We start from the raw sequence: 18,054 nt of genomic DNA, 5'->3' as shown, positions 1-18,054 counted from the left end.
ACTTATATAATTTATATATAACAATACATTCTGTTTGTTCCCAAATCGAACAGAAGTTCTTCTAAAGTAGATGGTTTGCACACAGTAAGAGCTCAATAAACATTAGTTGAATACATTAGTCTCTCTCTTTTGACCCCCACCATACCATTACACATATGACTACTGCTAGCAAATACCAGAAGGCAACTAGCTCTGAAATCCACCCACCCCCTGTCCCTGGGGAAATAAGAGTCAAAGTTTAATCACCTGAGCAAATTTTCTTTTATTGAAAAGAGTTAACACCTGGTTCCCTTGAAAACAAATACTTCAATGAAACCATGAGACTGTCACAGGAATTCATAAAGATACACGAGGCACCATGAACCTCACTGGCACAGGGAACTTGTTCTGGTGATGAAAGCTCCTTTTGTAAGACAAGTTGTATGTACAGAGCCAAATTCTCTGGCTTACTATTGGTTCTCCTCCATAACAGCCACCCTTAACCCCAATAAAGCAGAAGGACACAGCATACAACGAGCCCTTTTTCTGGTTGCTATCCCCAAACCCCTTTGCCTTGGAGTCGCTCCCAACCCTACAGCATTAACTTGGCCCCAGGGTTGGGATCGCTAACCAGATGGTCTGTTGCCTGCAGAAATGCGCATGCTCAGTTCATAAGCCCGTGCACACCCAATAAAGCGCCAAGCTCAGGTGCTGGCGGCTGCTTTTAGATGCTCATTTCTTTAGTTTTGTTCCGCGTCCAGTTGATTGAGTCGCTTTACGATCATGCTGTTGATTTTCTTAAGATCGTCTATGTCTTTTCCCTCAGCTGTTAGTCTTCTCGACACATCATCCATCTTGTTTCCAGTTTGAACTTCAAAACAGAAAACAGACTGTGTTACATCGATAGCCAGTGTGTTCCGTCGGGACCCGCTAGTGCCTTGTGTTGGTGCTTAGCCAAGTGCTGAAAGGCCCCCTTGGCAAGTCCCCTGCTCCAATAACCCACGCAGCCCACAAGCGCGGGAGAGAAATCGCCGAAGACTAAAGCCGTCTACCAACGTGCATTACTTTTACAATTTATTGGGCCCAGCCTCGACTACCTTTGGCAGCTCCACACAGATTTTGGCTGAGAAACTTCACTGTGAGCCACCAAAGGAAACCACCAGCTAGTCTCATTGGGAGCATATCAGAGAAGTGATTGTTACATCGTCTTCTTAGAGCGCTCTTCTCCAGAGGTTTGTGGCTCCTCATTGGGAAATGAGGTTTTCTGGGTTTCAGCCTATTTTGACATAGCTCTGCTGGTTCTGAATTACCAGCCCCTAAATGAACATGTAGTAATTCCCCTCGGACCATCCTAAGAACAGAGACTGTATTTCCAAAATAAACAGAACTCTTGGCAATAAAGTAAGCTATGGAGGTTACTCCATACTCATCAGAGGTTAGAATTTCCAGGAAATGCAGCAAAAAAATCCATACTTAATATTTGAGCTTCTTATTATTTCCATTTTAAGCAAGTTTTTTTCCCCCAACTAATGTTGCTGGGAGCATGCCACGAGGCTTAGTGGATAAACTGATGTGGGAAAGTAAACTAGATAGAAGAGCTTCCCCTTCCAGGCTTGGGACAAACGGTTGCCCAGAAGCTGCTTCTTCCCCATGTCTGCAAAACTATGCTGGATGAATTATGGTCTAAGACATGAAGGAAGGATCTTAATTGAGATTAACTACAGAGCCAGGCAGAAAAATCACTTGCTTCTGGGGAAAAATGTGAAACTGAAGTAAATTCATAACACATAATATCCTTTCCCCTCTTGGGAAACTCCTAGTAGAACATAAGTCAAACAGAGAAGGAAGCAGCAGCCGGGCTGGCTTGAGTGTGTTCCACGACACACTGATTCCAAATTAAATTCCAAAAAAGAAAAAGAGTTCCACGTGCAAAAATGTTAGAGAAAAAGTTTGCACTGATCTGCCTCTTGGAAACTCACAAGAAGTAAAAAAAAAAACAATTTGAGCATTATCTAACTCAGCAATTATCAAACTCATTTGACCATAGAATCCTTCTTCCCTCAGGCAACAACAACATCCCAGGAACCTAGTATTCTCTGGAATAGACTGCTTGGCCACTAGAATTTGTTACCAGAGGCATGTATAGTAATATACTCTTGTAGCATTATTCCTTTTTAGGACAGAGATTATGACAAAACATAAGGTCCAATGGTTTAATAAGAATGTAATCAAGTATAAAATAAGTCTTTTCCCTCTTACATAAAAATACCAGTTATAAAGAATACAGGTTCTTTCACGTCAGTGAAAAGACTACAAATTTGCACTAAATCCCACTGAGAGCAAAATGGTTTCTTTGTTAAAGATGAGCACAGGCCAAGTTCATTTCCAGAGGCCTGTGCCAACTCCACTCTGAGGTTGAGTTAAGGTTTGTCTGAAAACCACAGGAAGTCCTTGTTTTATTTCTTCAACATAGGCAATGGAGGGCAGGGAAGCTTTGGAGCCAGACAGGTCAGGGTTTGAATCTTGGTTCTGCCTCTGATTAGCAGGGTACACATGGAGAGGTACATTTCTACGTCTTAGTCTCGTGTCAATAAAATAGAAATACTAAATACTATCTTAAGAGGTAAAGATGTAAGATAATGAATTTATGTATCTGGCACAGAGCAATAACCCAAAGAAAGACATTCTTCTTGGGGCGCCTGGGTGGCTCAGTCGGTTGAGCGGCCGACTTCAGCTCAGGTCACGATCTCACGGTCCGTGAGTTCGAGCCCCGTGTCGGGCTCTGCGCTGACAGCTGGAGCCTGTTTCAGATTCTGTGTTGCCCTCTCTCTGACCCTCCCCTGTTCATGCTCTGTCTCTCCCTGTCTCAAAAATAAATAAAACGTTAAAAAATAAAAATTAAAAAAAAGACATTCTTCTTTGTTCATATCTTCTTTCTCTTTCTTCGTATGACTTTGCTCTCAACATAAAACACCAGCAGCAAATATAACATAAATCATATTTATACAAGAGGGGTATAATGACAGTAATAAAGTGCATGCTCTTTGAAGTCAGGCAGGAGAGTCTTTGGGCCCTGATTCGGCACTTATTAGTTGTGGACCTCAGGCACGGTGATTAACCGAAGCCTCAGTGTCAGCATCGGTAAAACCAGAATAATAGTAGATTGTACGACCTAGAGTTGTTACGAGGTTGTGAACAAACAGACATCAGGTGTTACTTAGCACAGTGCCTGGGAAAATGAGTGCTCGATATATAGCACTTCTTATCATCATTACCTTTAACCTCATTACCCGTCGCTCCACAGAAGAGAGAAGTTCCTTTGGGTGGCTCTCCTGCCGATAGGGATATCTAAAATTTCCTGCTAGTTTAACTCAGTCATTACCCCAGATGGGTGTGGCAGAATGATATTTGGAGCATTAATTTTTGTTGGTATAACATTTCAGAATTCAGAGTAATGCATGGGCTTTTTCTGGCCCTGAAGATTCAGAAACAACCCACATCCAATGGACAGTCAGAGACAAGGGCACCATTATTGTAAGGATAGTTCCCATTGAAGCTTTTAAGTTGGAGAGGGCATGGACTGGGCCAGAGAGAAGCAGTTAAATATCCCACCTCCCCACCTGCCCTGACCCCAGGTTTGGGGAAGTTTGGGGAAGATAAGGGGTCTGAGGCTGTAAAAGAGCCACACACCCTGCCCACCTGTCTCCCCCCATCATCACCACCACTACGTCCTTTAATCCTGAATGAATTTAAATTAAAGGCCTTCCAAAGACATGGGTTCCACTTCTCATTGAAGATTTTTGAAGGCTACAGGGCCTGCAAAGCAGGAAAGGGCAGAAGAAATAAACGATGGTTCTCAGGACCCAGAGGAAAAGGCGTGGTTCAGGGCAGCAGGAAGCTGAAATAAATCCAGATAATGGCCCACAGAGGTTAGCTGAGAGAGAGAACTGATGGGCTTGAGGGGAGAGAGCAACCCACAGAAGGAAAGGACAGCACCCTGCCCCTGCCAAAGCAGAGAGGAGAGTGGCCCTGAGGCCTGGGGGGGGTCTCGCCATGTGGGACAGCCCAGCCACCACTCAATGGCAGAGGTCAGGCCCAGGCTGAGAGCAGGGAGGGCAGGTCGTCATACAGCCCGGGGGAGTGTCAAACAGGAAAGAAACGGCCTCATCACCTCCCCAACACAGCCTCTGGGACCTTGCACAAGCCCTCAGTGCTTCCAGTAGATTTCTGGGAAGTGAGAAAACCTGGGAAGGAGTTTGAAACCTGAATGTGACTCTATGGTAGAGACCTGAATTAATGGAGCAATTATGTACTGGATTAAGAAAAACTAGAATCAACATTTGACAGCCAGACACTCCCAAGTAAGAAAGAAAAGTTATAGAGACGCCTGGGTGGCTCAGTCAGTTCAGCATCTGACCCTTGATTTTGGCCTAGGTGGTGATCTCATGTCAGGCTCTGCTTTGTCAGCCTGGGATCCTATCTCTCCCTCTCTCTCTGCCCCTCCCCCACTAATGTGCTTGCGTTTGCCCAGCTCTCTCACTCTCACTCTCTAAAAATAAATAAATAAACTTAAAAAAAAAGAAAGAAAAGAAAGTTATAGAAATATTTAATGTCCTTGTTCGTGAACTTGTGGCACTGTATGTCCCCAGAATCACAGGGTCAGGCACTTGCTGTCTGTCTTTCCAGTGTAGCAGTGATTGCCAAAAAGCATGGACTCCTCACAGGAGCAAAGTTAAACAACCAGCAACAAAGTAAGAGCATTTAAGAAACGAGAACGTGTCAGTGGTACTTACCTATTAGAAAGATCACGAAGGAAACCAGTGCCAGACTGACAATCAGCACAATTATCAGCCCCATAAAAAATAGACTGTGACTTCCGTTTCCTGAGTTAGTGCCAACGTCTGGGATTTTCTCCTGGAGAGCTAACATGAAACAAACAAAAATACCTATGACAAAAACTCCTCAGGATCCACCTTGCCAGCAGAACTGAACAGTCCCCCACTATTAAAGACCCGAGTAAGGGATACACCCGGTTTTCCCTGTGATCACCCTGGAAAGTGACTTATGTCATAGGAATGTCTTTGGACTTATGTCTTTGGTGCTCTTTGTGAATTTTTTACCTTCTTCATCCTTGGTAGTCAAAAAAATAAGCAGGGTTTAGCACTCTCCTTGGAAAGTTCTTTGAAGATGGTGTTAATACTGAAGAGGCAGGACGTGCGTTTTCTTTGGATGGGTGGGAGAGGATATGTGTGTTAAGCTTTCAGAGTGATGGAGACTGTATTGCCCTCTTCTCTGAAGTGACAGGGGAGTAAAATACAGCTGGCTGGGACACCTATGCTGAGTGGAAGGTTGAATGCTCTAGGGTATCTCCCAGAAATGCCTTTCACCATAGGAGTAAGTTAAGCTGACATCCATTTAAATAGAAAAATGGCCCGGATGTATCTGGGTTTCTCAGAGCTGTCTTTGGGATGAAACTGCTTGGCAAACAAGGTTCTTTTATTTATTTTTTTTTTAATTTTTTTTTCCCACGTTTTTATTTATTTTTGGGACAGAGAGAGACAGAGCATGAACGGGGGAGGGGCAGAGAGAGAGGGAGACACAGAATCGGAAACAGGCTCCAGGCTCCAAGCCATCAGCCCAGAGCCTGACGCGGGGCTCGAACTCACAGACCGCGAGGTCGTGACCTGGCTGAAGTCGGACACTCAACCGACTGCACCACCCAGGCGCCCCAACAAGGTTCTTTTAAATGTTCTGCAGTTACACTGAGACTGCAACTATGCTTATAAAGCAGCTAAGGCATGAAGTGTCTGCATTTGGCCATCATTTTGTAAGGCCTGTTTGCCTAGGAACACCCAAATTAAATTAAATAAGCACTATAGGAACTTGGGGTCATGGAGACCATTAACTTCCTTTCTGTATTCTCTCCTACTTTGCATAGGTCCCACACACTGTGCTACTTGATAATAGCTAGGTGGGTGGCTTGGGTCCTGGGCCGTGTAAATACATCATGCGTCACCCCGCAACAACTTTTGCTTCCTAATCAAAGCAATGGCATAAGCTGGTACCCAAATACCTATTCCTGCGGAGACTTGACTGCAGTAGAAGCAGGTGAAAGTCTGAACCCATTATAATGAAGAAAAAAGCAAGACCTCAGTTAGGATTTAGAAGGGGAATAATAGATATAAATTTGGAATTACCTGAGTTTAGAATGGGAATGGAACAAACGACTAGTAGAAAATTAAGGCCTGTGTTTGAAAGTCAGAATTGAAGCTGGAAAAATGGGGCTCAGAATGATCTGAGAGAGCTCGTTCACAATATTTAGGGAACAAAGTACACATTTAGTATTTAGAGGATTTTTGTTTTCTCCTCCTTTTTTAACCCCTTAATTGGGACCATTTGTGATTTTTAAGTAGAAAATGAAGTTGACTTCACGCCCCCCCAAAATTTAATGACTTCTTGAAATCTGGATGAATGTGTGGAGTATCTTCTCGGCAATGCACTACAAAGTAAGACTTCTCCAGGAAAGTGGGCACCACCGTGACCTGGCCGTGGTCTCTGGAAGGCACGACAGTAGCCAAGAGGGATGAGCAAACCTCTTGGAAGACCAGCACTGCAGTTTCCCTGCCCTTTCCAGGGAGAAACACTCCACAGAAACTTCTCAGAACTCTTGAAGACACATTCCAAATCTTGCTTAGGACCCAAGAAAGCCCATAAGCCTGTCAAATATTAAGAGAACTAACACAAAAGTTGACTGATAATAAAAAGCATTTCCAGCACTGAGCTGTTCCTAATGCCCACCCTGCCACCCACCACACCCACAGGTCCAGATTAGCCTTTACTATTTTTAGGGGGCCCAGAAGCCAGGAAGAGCCAGAAAGCCTGGGAGGCACACATACGGAGCAGATGCTGGGAGCCAGCAGGACAGAGGGTCAGTCTGTTTAAGTCATTTATGGAATCCACAATATAAAGCTTTCGATCTTCAGGCATGCTTCGAGAGCTGGTGTCCTGGGAATGATTCATAGTTCCTGGAAGAAAACACTGACACTAAACAGAAGGCCGGCTCTGGGAGCCCCACTGCACAAGAATCAGAGGCCACAGGAAGCTGGACAGGCACAGAAAGAACCACCCACATGCATTATTTCCAGCTGAAGGTCTAGAAAAGCTGTGCTTGTCCAGAAGAAAATATTTCCCTTTGGGGACAACGTTGTCCCTATTCTTTTTGCTTGGCTTGCCAGGAAGCTCAGACTCAATTGTGACACCCAATTTGAGCCCTTTATGCCCTGCTTATCTGAATATCCTCTTTCCTTCTCCTCAGATTTCTTAATTCTCGCTATTTTCCCTGAGCCTGCTTTTTAATTTTGTAATTTATTTTATTTCATTAATTTTTTAAGTTTTTATTTATTCATTTTGAGAGAGAGAGAGAGAGAGAGCGAGCACATGAGCATGAGTTGGAGAGGGGCAGAGAATGGAGAGAGAGAATCCTAAGAAAGCTCTGTGCAGACAGGGTGGAGTCGGATTCGGGGCTCAAACTCATGAAGAGTGAAACCATGAAATCGTGACTCCGGCTGAAGTAGGTTGCTTAACTGATTGAGCTGCCCAAGCTCACTGAGGTGCCGCAAGAAAACTATTTTTCTTGTTTTTAAACGTTTATTTATTTCTGAGACAGAGAGAGACAAAGCATGTACGGGGGAGGGTCAGAGAGAGGGAGACACAGAATCCGAAACAGGCTCCAGGCTCTGAGCTGTCAGCACAGAGCCCGACGCGGGGCTTGAACTCACGGACCATGAGATCATGACCTGAGCCGAAGTCGGACGCCCAACCGACTGAGCCACCCAGGCGCCCCAAGAAAACTATTTTAAAATAAATTACAAAATTAGGGGCACCTGGGTGGCTCAGTCAGTTAAGCGTCCGACTTCGGCTCAGGTCATGATCTCACAGTTCATGGGTTCCAGGCCCGTGTCGGGCTCTGTGTTGACAGCTCAGAGCCTGGAGCCTGCTTCAGATTCTGTGTCTCCCTCTCTCTCTGCCCCTCCCCCACTTGTTCTCTGTCTCTGTCTTTCTCTCTTTCAAAAAATGAATAAAAATTGAAAAAATAAAATAGTTTTCTTTTATCACATTGTTTATATTCTGGTGAGATGCCTCAAATCCTTTGGACAAGAAAACTATGTATAAACATATGGAAAGGTAAAACTAAGCTGTCAGCCTGTGGCCCAAAGACAGATTGTGAGAGGGCAAGAGAATATTACCACAAACCATCCTAATTGCATGAGGCTTTAAAACATAACTGCAATTTCTACATTCTCGCTCAATATGGTATATATGAGTCTCCACCTTACATGTATTCTTTAGCCATTAGATGCTGGCAGGGAGTCCTCAAGAGAAAAATCTTCGCAGGCTAGGGTGCTATAAAGAGGAACCGTGCAGCGGGTTGGAGGCTAAACTCTGGGACGTCTGAGGGCTCTTTCCTCCGAATTTCCTTAGATTGAGGCCACTTCCATAGTAAAGAATTTTAAAACTGAGGTTGACATTTAAGGTAATATTTTCTGATGACAGCACTTCCAGCAAACGTGAAAAGCCCGAATGGGTTTATTTATAAAGTCTGTTTTATTAGGTCTCTTCTAGCACAACAGAGAACGTGTGCCCTTTTAATTACATGAAATAAAGGGCTCTAGGAAGACAAATTCAAATTACCATCAAAACTGTCTCTTTCATGGTGATCTCTCTTCATAAAATGAGTCCAATGGTGACATAGGGACTTTTTGATGTGAAAGGAACTGTAGACATGCTCTAGTCTGGCCCCCTCCTTCCCACAGAGGAGGAAATGGATGCTCAGCTGGTAAATGCCCAACACCACACATTTACTTAGAGGCGGAGCTAGCCAGAAGCAGACCTCTTGCTTCAGAGTTCACTGTGTCTTCCCTTTCCTCTCCACATCCCTCCCTCACCCTCTTCTTCTTTTATTTTTTAATGCTTATTCATTTTTGAGAGACAGAGCCTGAGTGGGGGAGAGGCAGAGAGAGAGGGAGACACAGAATCCAAAGCAGGCTCCAGACTTCAAGCTGTCAGCACAGACCCTGATGCAGAGCTCGAACTCATGGACTGCGAGATCATGACCTGAACTGAGGTCAGACACTTAACCAACTGAGCCACGCAGGTGCCTCCCTAACCCTCTTTCAAGACTTGGCTCAAACCTCATCTCTCAAAGAATCAATCTGCCTTTCCTTTGTGCTTTTGCTGGATGCGGTACCTTCTTCCATCAGAACACACATGCTATTTTACAACATTTACTGCTTACATCTTTGACTTGCCTGGTTGACTTAGAACTCCTCAGGGTGGGCACCAATCCTATTCTTCAGATACTCAGTGTCAAATGTATAAGCCATGACTTACGTTAAGTTGGAACAACTAAAATATTTTATTTACGATTTGAAGCTCACCATTTACAAAAGAATTTGAGGCAGTTAATAATAAATGCAATGACAGAAAGAAACTGAGGATAAAAATCCTCATGTGATATCTATCTGGACTCTGGTAAAGTCAATAAACTTTGTGCCTTCATTTATATGAAGCAACACACTGTTTACTTCCTGTTAACATTAAAAATCTTTCCTTTAATAGCAGTTGCAAAATGAAGAAAGATAGAGTTAGGAGAAAACAAATTCAGAAAAAAAAAAAGTTGCGAACACCTACAGATGTGAAAAAGGATCAGCCATTTACTAAACAGGGTAAACTGCATCCTGAAACATTAAAAACCAGGAATTCCCCAGTCATACCTAAAACCCACTAGTACTTGTAAAAAATATGCTCCTGAACCCCTAAGAAAAACATGGACTAATTAAACTTTTTATCAGTCAAAGCTAATAACTAAACAAGGTGTTCCAGGTATCCTGAAATTTTAATTAACAAAAATATGTAATTCTCAGAGTATTTTAGATTAGACATCACTGAAGCATTGATATTGATATTACTGAATTCCAAATATACTTCATGGAATAGTCCTAAGGGAATGACATGAAGTGATCATTTTTTAAAAAGCAGCAGCAGCATATAAAATAAAGGAGTCTTAGAGATCAATCAAGTCTTATCCTTTCACAGATAAAATCATAAGTAATGACTGATGCATGGTCACAGATTCTACTCTTCCAGAAATGCTTTGTATTTTATCATCTCTTATACTTTATTATCCCGAGTACTAATATTTGACGAGCAATAAAGGTTTGTATGTCACATCATAGAATCATCATTCCAGCCATGGCTTCTATTTTAGGTGTGGTGACTGGCACGTGGTTCATTTTTGGATCTCTGACTCAATGTCCTTAAGCCTTAGCTTCCCCTTTAGGAATGGAATTGCTATTGCTCAAATCTCATACTGGAGCTTAATCAACGGTTACAAAGTGGAGGAATAACTAGAAAATCATAGCCACAAACACTAACCTAGGAGCAGCGCAGCTAATTAAATCTCCAACTGATTAGCCTTGCTACTCACTGAAAAAGGTGATTCAGTGCAACAACAAATCCAAAATCACTGAGGCAACAACTTAGAGTCAGCTATGACGTGCCCTGAAAGTAAAAGTCTTCCTCAGGGTAAAGTCATAATATAAATAGGTGCTGTTTTCATGTACTTTTAAATGAACTACAACATGCAAATGAAAAATAACTAGCAAAGAAAATGGGATTGGGTGTCTGTGGTTCATGGCCACCAAGAGCCTATAAATGACTCCGTGAGTAAATGGATCCAGGATCACATGGCCCTGAAGCCAGGACCCACTGTTGTTGACACCAGTTGTTGCTATCTCTGGCATCTCCATATAAGGGCACCTGGGAACAACCAGCAGGGCTGGAGAAGCCCAAGTGTTACTAAATTCTGCATCACAGTAGCTCAACCCTCCTCCCTAACTCTGGTGTGCAAATTTGCTCACTATTCTAAGATTGACCAAAGCAGTATCCTTTTAACGGAAACTTTTCTAATCCCTTGCACTGAAACACGTAAGTAATTTCATTTTCCTCCAGCTTAGATCATGCTCACAGCTCTTTTTATCATTTAAGAATTCTTTAACCAGCTACAAATAAATATTCTGACAAAATAGTTGTCCATGAAAAATTGCTTTGCTCTTTATTTTTTCCCCTGGGTGCTCGATATCAAAGCACAGAAATGACACACCAGTATTGCTTGCCACAAAATCCAAATTGTTATAATAGGGTTTAATTCAAAGCTAATAGGAAGCTTTATTGAGTGAGTCATGGTAATTTGTTCTTTAATTCCATTTCAGAGTCAGTGCCTCTTCACATTCAGGAATTAATTTTTTAAATCAAGTCTAAATCATTTCTATCAAAAGTTTAAAGCACAGAGCACATGCAACAAAAAACATCCCAGCCTCAAGAATTATAATTCGGTGTCGGTAGAGTAATAGCATGCAAATTACTTACAAAAAATGTGAGCTTTGACTGCTAGGTTACCAGAAAAGAAAAGAAAGAAAAAAAAAATACTATTCAGAAGCAACTACAGTAAAACTTTCTATGAATTCTGTAGTCCTGTCTTTGCCTTCCTTCAGCGAACGGGTGCTCCTACAAGGCCCATAAACCCCGGCATGATGTTGGTCTATATTTAGTGTTAATTTAGCCAAGCAGTGTAAGATTTCCAAATACTTTTTATGCAATGTCTAAGGTTTTTAGTGACTATATTACTGAAACTATGCTTTAAAAAGAAAAAGCCACCATGCCTTGATTCAATTGGTAACTGTTGAGGTTGTTATTGGACCGAAGTTAATGTCCTTATTTGGCTGATGGGACCGGGTAAGCGGACACATTTCTAGCACTTCTGCCACGGTATGCTCCCATATATAAATATCCAGTAGCGGACCGGAGCTGCCATTCTGACAGGACTCCAGACCAACCAGAGGACTGCAATAAAGCGCGACAGAGAAAGGTTGTGATACTAACTGGGATGATGGCACGTCAGAGAACTCCGAGTGCTTCCAGAAGCTGCAAAAAAAAAGATTGCGAGTGGGAGATTGTATGGCTACAGACCCGCTGCAGAAGAGAGAAGCACTGTGTCTCATCAACTTCCCTTTCTACTCAAAGCCTTTATTTATTCTGAGTTTTTATGCATCCGCTTTCTCAGAAATGCCAGACTCTCTCATGGGGTTCCCTCACAGGCACGCCAAGGAGCGTCTGCCCTCTGGTGTTCATGAGAGGAGCTACAGTGAGGACTGCCATCCTGAGTCCCATTCGCAGGCTACAGGGACAAACTATCCTGGCAGGACACTAAGGGCTGGGCAGTAATCAGATACGCAGTCCTTTCCAAACCTACCTTCCATTGCACATCTAGATGGACACATCTATGGATCTTTGAAACAGTTTGTACATCAATCAGAAAATGTTTGCTTCACGGAACTTTCTTTACATTTATATTTAGTATGGACCTCGGTCTACATTTAGGGGAAAGGAATGCCATCTCCTGAAACTTCATCTGTACCAGGGGACCAGTTCACGGAGGAAGCAATATAACTAGTAACTGTCTCCTCAGAGGTACATTATACATTAAAAAGCTATGCCAAATTTCTTGAAAAATGAAAATGTTTGTTTGCTGTTATATTATCAGCCTGTTTATAAATCTCCTAGCTACCTGATCAGTCTCGAACCATCAAACCTCTGAACAGCAGCCTCATTTTGAATATGTACTATGTATGTTTTTCTCACTCCTGTAACCTTACAACCCTATCAGTCCCCCTTCAGGGATGAGGAAAATGTAGCCTAAGCAATTCCTTACCTCAAAGTCTGAATTCAACCATATTTTACACCAGGGAAAGGGATGAAAAGTTCTTATGGCTTGCGATTAATTAGACTTCTGGAGAAGCACGTGAAAGCAAAGAAAGATGACATACATACCTCATTTTATTTATTACGTACTTGAAAGATCACATCAAGAGTTCAGTCATAAGAAGAAAATGGGTATTCTCACCTGAAATAATCTGGGGGCACTTTTAAGTATTTCTTGATTTTTATTTCACTTTACCATATCTAGATTCAACTCCCAGGAAATTCAGTAAATGCCATCACAGCCTTGAATCATGGATGCTGGTTGCTTCAAAATTAATGCTTGAGCCTCAAAACATTAAGAACTGAGTAGGCAGGGACCATTTTAAATTCCTTTAAACCGGCAAGAATCAATCAAGAACCAAGGAATGAGCTGGTTCATATGATATGAACTATCATATACCATTTTGCTACTTTTGAGAAAACTCAATTATTTTTATACATTGAAGCCCCAGTAATCCTTGTCTAGCAACTATCCATAAATTTCATGAAGATGTACCCATCCATAAATTTAATATACAGATTAACTCATTTCTCTCTTCTTCCTCCTAAAACCCCATTAAAAAGGCAGAATAGGAATTAAAATTAGAAAACCACAAGAATGAAAATTGGAAGAAATAATACTGAACAAGATTCCAACAAATGTATTGAATACGGAAAAGAGAGTGGTCGTTACCCGCATGTGTAGAACGGCAGAACTCAGGCGGGCTTAGGAATTGGAGGCAAGAATGAAGTATGGAACTAAATCCAGGCAGGTGATTTCATAAAGATTGAAAAACTGCGTTATAGAAATCTACCCCCCCCCCCAATAAATGATCTAAGAAATAAAGCCAGAGGCTCAATTCATTGGTTCTAGTTATTTCATGGAGTTCCAGGACAAAGTGTGTATGTGTGGGTTTTGTGGGGGGGGGGGGGGGGGGGGGGGGGTGGGCAGAGGGTAGGTGAGGGAGGCTGGGCAGGGTCAGGGCCCACCAAAGCAGTTATTGCTGAATTTTACAACTCTAAAGTGCCTCCAATAACAAAATGAAGAAATAAAAATTGCACATCACAACAGTTTTATTACAATAGAGCGAGGTCTTCAAAATTCTGAATTTGATTTTCTACCTAAAATTTTATATACCAAGCCATATTACCTTTCAGGCATGCGGTAGTCTCAAAGTAATTGAGCCTCTAGGCACCCATTCCTTCACTGAAGGAAGTGTTCTCTATCAAGTAATCTAAGAACAAAGACACAGGGTCCAGAAAACGTGGACTCCAACCCTAGAGAGGAAAACAAATCCCAGGATGATGAAGTCTCAGAAACAGTTGTATATATACATGAATAAGAGAGAAATTAGACTGAAACAGGTATACGGTTGGGCTTTGACCCTGTGAAAAATTGATCTTAAAAAGTTTTACATATTTGGGACTGTTTCGGAAGAATTAGTGATGTGATGTAAGTGTAAAACCAATACAAAATGTTGAGAATGGAAAGGAAGCACAGGCAACTCATTCAGGAATGAACATAGAGATATGGTCACTATAATCGAACGATGCCAATTTAATGGAAAAATACCAGAATGAGAAAAAAGGAAAAAGGAAAAATCATCAAATAGGAAGCTGTCAGATGTCTAAACATAGTAAACTAGTAACAGCATAAGCATATTACTTAGAAATCTGAAACCAAGGCCCTAGGAAAAACACCAAAGGCTGAAACGGCCCCTGTGAAATGGAAAAGGATGGAGCAGGGAGCTAACTTTCCCCCTTACAATCCCTGAGGTACCATTCAACTATGTATATACATCATTTTAATAAAAATTTTTATTTAAAAATAGTATACATATACGAAATTGAAAATTTACGGGTGATAACTACTTGTAATCATTTTTTCCAGGATTCTGACCTACTTGGGAGTACAAGAAGGTGGCAACAGCAAACTCCAGTTCTGGATTCCGAGGCAGTTTTCCTCTGCACCAGAACTGAGAGATGGGACTCACGCTTGCCGCAGCTACAGCGACTCTACAGGCCAGACAAATACGGTTTCAACAAGAAGCTACATCACATGACCCAGGAGTTGTTGAGAATGTCGGGGAGGAAGAGCCCTGGTTTGGGAAGAACACCTTCACGGATCTGGGCTCTTCTCTAGTGTACAGGTTACCCCACCCCTGAAGCCTCTTCTTACTGTTGTCTGCACTAAACCCAAAGAAATCAGTAACTAGAATCCCAATGAGGCGCTAAGGACTATTCTACAGTGATATACCCAATGACATTGCTACATTCTTTCATCTATCTTCATGCTTCCAAATATACAAGTGAGTTTTGTCTCTCTCCCCCTATCTAGGTTGGTTATTTTGAACTTTGTACCTCAAACCCATAAATGTTTCTTCTACTAGAAAAGAAGCACTTTTAGTGTGAAAAGATCTTTATTTTAAAATTTAAGACTATAGCAGATAAAATGTGTTACTGCCCTCAGAGGTCAAGGTTGGCAGCTTTTCTGGCATATGCTGAACTCCTCGTGAACTCCCTCCCACTAGCTTTGGTCTCAAAGACCAAATGGCCTTTCAGAGTAGCTCTAAGGTCTCATGCTTCGTCAACCCCAGTGACAGAACTAAAATGATTAGGTCCCATTTAATAATTAAAATATAGCAGAATTCTAAAAGAATTAGCTCCCAAAACTGTATCCAAAACTCACTTGTCTAGTATATTAAGTACTTTGTATATTTACAACATTATAATCAATATTTTTGGACAACTACAGTATAAGAAATTTAAACTTGGGTGATAGGTTTCCTCATTATGAAATCAAGTACAGTAACATATTTTTGCTCTTCATAAATAGAAATGACCAAACATTACAAATACTTTATTTATGTTTACTGATTATATTTAGAGAATATTCAATAACCAGAACTCACCATTTGCAATATTGTACATTAAATTATAACCCCTGCTATAAAAGCCATCTATGTTAACCCAAGATAAAAACGATCTCTAGTTTAAATATGTTAGAAATTACAAAAAAAAAAAAAAAAATTAGAAAGTGATCTTCAAGTGCCAAAAATCTAGAAGAATTCTCCAACATCTGCTCTCTTATCTCGACATTTGCTTCGAGCTTTTGTTCGAGCTTTGAAGGCTGCAGAATTATACAGATGCTGAAATGAAGGAAAGGAAAATACAAGTGAATCACTAAAGCTTAAAATATTCTTGTATTTTAACATTTTAAAATCATAACATTTTAAAATCATAAAAATGTTGTCAAATGTGTGTGTAATAGCTACATGCCTTCATTCATTACTGGAAACAATTACAAATGATAGAATAACTTTAGAAGGTTATTTGGCAGTACATATCAAAGAGTCATAATCCAGCCCTGTATTCCCATGTAAAGATTTCATCCAAGAAGAGATTCAAGAGAGAAATGTATGCAAAGATATTAATATTAAAACACCTAATCATCAATTATGTGGCTATAAAAATGACTAACTATAGTCTATAAAAATATAGTTAAGCTCTTCCCACCCACTAGTATGGCTATAAAACAAAAAAAGCCAGAATAAAAAGTGTTGATAAGGATACAGAAATTGGAACTCTCATACACTACTGGTGGGAATGCAAAATGGTTCAGTCATTGTAGAAAACAGTTTGGCAGTTCCTTACAAAGTTAAACACAAAACTACCCTATGACCCAGCAACTCCACTCCTAGGTATATACCTAAAAGAACTGAGAACAGGTGCTCTAACAAAAACGTATACACAAATGTTCACAGCAGCACTATTCACAATGGCCAAAAAGCAGAAACAAGCTAAAAGTTTATCAACTGATAAATGGATAATCACGTGGTGTATCCACACAATAGAGTGTTATTCAGCCACAAAAAGTACTAAAACACTGGGACATGCTAGAATATGGATGAACATTGGTAACATGATGCTGAATGAAAAAAGTCACACAAAAGGTCACGTTTTAGGAATCTATTTACATGAAATATCCAGAATAGGTAAATGCATGGAGACAGAAAGCATATCAGTGGTTGCCAGCAGCTTGGGGGGGTGGGGAGGGATGAGAAGGGAATGTTTAACGGATATAAGTTTCCTTTTGCAGTGATGAAAATATTTTGAAACTAAACAGAGATGACAGTTGCACAACATTGTTGAGTATACTAAATGCCCTGAATTGTACACTTCATTTTTTTAATGTTTATTTATTTTGAGAGTGAGAGAGAAAGAGAGAGAGAATGCACACATGAATAGGGAAGGGGCAGAGGGAGAGACAGAATCCCAAGCAGGCTCCACACGGTCAGCACAGAGCCTGATGCGGGGCTCAAATTCATGAAAAGCGTGAGATCATGACCTGAGCTGAAATCAAGTTAGACACTTAACCAACTGAGCCACCCAGGCGCCCCGGTGAATTCTACACTTTAAAATAGTTTATTTTAGGTTATGTGAATTTCACCTCAATAAAAACATAAAAATATAATTAAGGATTTTGGAAATGTTAAGTGAAATTACATTAATTAGTATTTAATGTTACAAACTCTCTGAGCACCTGTTTTCTCAGCTTGCAAAATGAATCTGGTACTTACTAAGTAGGCTTAGTTATCTGATACAAAAGATACTGTGTACTTATTCATAACTATAAAAAGTTAACAGAATAAAAGAAAACAAGAAAGGAAAATAATTTCTGTGCTAATAGGATTATAGATAAAAATTATTCATTGTAACTCCTGATACTCTAAATAAAGTGTCTACAATTTTAATACAGCTATTCTGTGTCTGAAACATCATAAAGCACTACAAGCCCATAGACTCCGCTAAATACCTATCACCTGGTAGAATCAAAGCCTCGGTCTACTTTTCTTTGATGCATTGAGTTCTGATGAAAACAAAAACAAAACCTACCCTTTCAAAACGTGAAATCTTCATGGTTTTAAGTGTTGCAGCATCAAGCATCACTGGGGGTCCAAGTTCAAATACATTACGAAGGAATTCATTTGACTTCGGTAAAACAGAAAGGTAAATAAAATCAGGCTCATTATCAAATATCAGCTCTTTTTTACTACATAAAGTGAAATCTGATTAATAGAAGTTATGTGGAGCTTATAAATAAGTACTTGGGTCACTTATTTTCCTCTTTATGAGACTAAGTTGTTTCCAATGCCTCGAATCCAAGAAAGTTACATAAGCAAAAGTTGTCTACAAAACTTACAGATGCTCCACCAAAAAGTTGCCTACTTATCAATTCTACTTTAAAAAAAAATAAATGCAGCTCTGTACCATGCT

At 40.8% G+C, this 18,054-nt stretch overlaps 2 protein-coding genes and 1 long non-coding RNA gene across 4 annotated transcripts in view; 1 reads left to right on the top strand and 2 right to left on the bottom strand.

Moving 5' to 3' along the window:
* Positions 1–237: 237 nt before the first annotated feature.
* Positions 238–14,672, bottom strand: LSMEM1 (leucine rich single-pass membrane protein 1). The gene is made up of 4 exons (XM_003982967.4): positions 11,407–14,672; positions 6,876–7,004; positions 4,773–4,901; positions 238–850 (listed from the first exon to the last, which is right to left on the bottom strand). The coding sequence occupies exons 2-4, from the start codon at positions 6,997–6,999 to the stop codon at positions 720–722; spliced, it is 384 nt and encodes a 127-aa protein (XP_003983016.1). The 5' UTR covers positions 7,000–7,004; positions 11,407–14,672; the 3' UTR covers positions 238–719.
* LOC123383966 lies at positions 10,360–15,835 on the top strand. Its single transcript, XR_006594430.1, has 2 exons — positions 10,360–10,965; positions 14,669–15,835. It is a non-coding gene; the product is annotated as an uncharacterized LOC123383966 (long non-coding RNA).
* IFRD1 (interferon related developmental regulator 1) overlaps positions 15,634–18,054 on the bottom strand; it is a 21,132-nt gene continuing 18,711 nt past the window's right edge. For both annotated transcript variants that reach the window (XM_011280514.4, XM_019825722.3), the window contains exons 11-12: positions 17,674–17,769; positions 15,634–15,926 (exon numbers count right to left, since the gene is read on the bottom strand). In XM_011280514.4, the coding sequence (XP_011278816.2) occupies positions 15,837–15,926; positions 17,674–17,769 (186 nt within the window). In that variant the 3' untranslated portion in view covers positions 15,634–15,836. The remainder of the gene's footprint in view (positions 15,927–17,673; positions 17,770–18,054) is intronic.

The sequence above is a fragment of the Felis catus genome, chromosome A2, assembly GCF_018350175.1.
Source record: "Felis catus isolate Fca126 chromosome A2, F.catus_Fca126_mat1.0, whole genome shotgun sequence".
Lineage (NCBI taxonomy): Eukaryota > Metazoa > Chordata > Mammalia > Carnivora > Felidae > Felis > Felis catus.
Note: the sequence above shows the minus strand (reverse complement) of the source record. Positions and strands in the feature narration are given on the sequence as shown.

Bases quoted from the DNA above. Each gene is read 5' to 3' on its own strand.
- LSMEM1 (XM_003982967.4), bottom strand. From the start codon at position 6,999: ATGAATCATTCCCAGGACACCAGCTCTCGAAGCATGCCTGAAGATCGA. The intron at 4,902-6,875 runs GTATGTGTGCCT...GTTTCATGTTAG, and splicing joins TGGCTCCCAGCATCTGCTCC to CTCTCCAGGAGAAAATCCCA. The intron at 851-4,772 runs GTAAGTACCACT...TCTGTTTTGAAG, and splicing joins CTTCGTGATCTTTCTAATAG to TTCAAACTGGAAACAAGATG.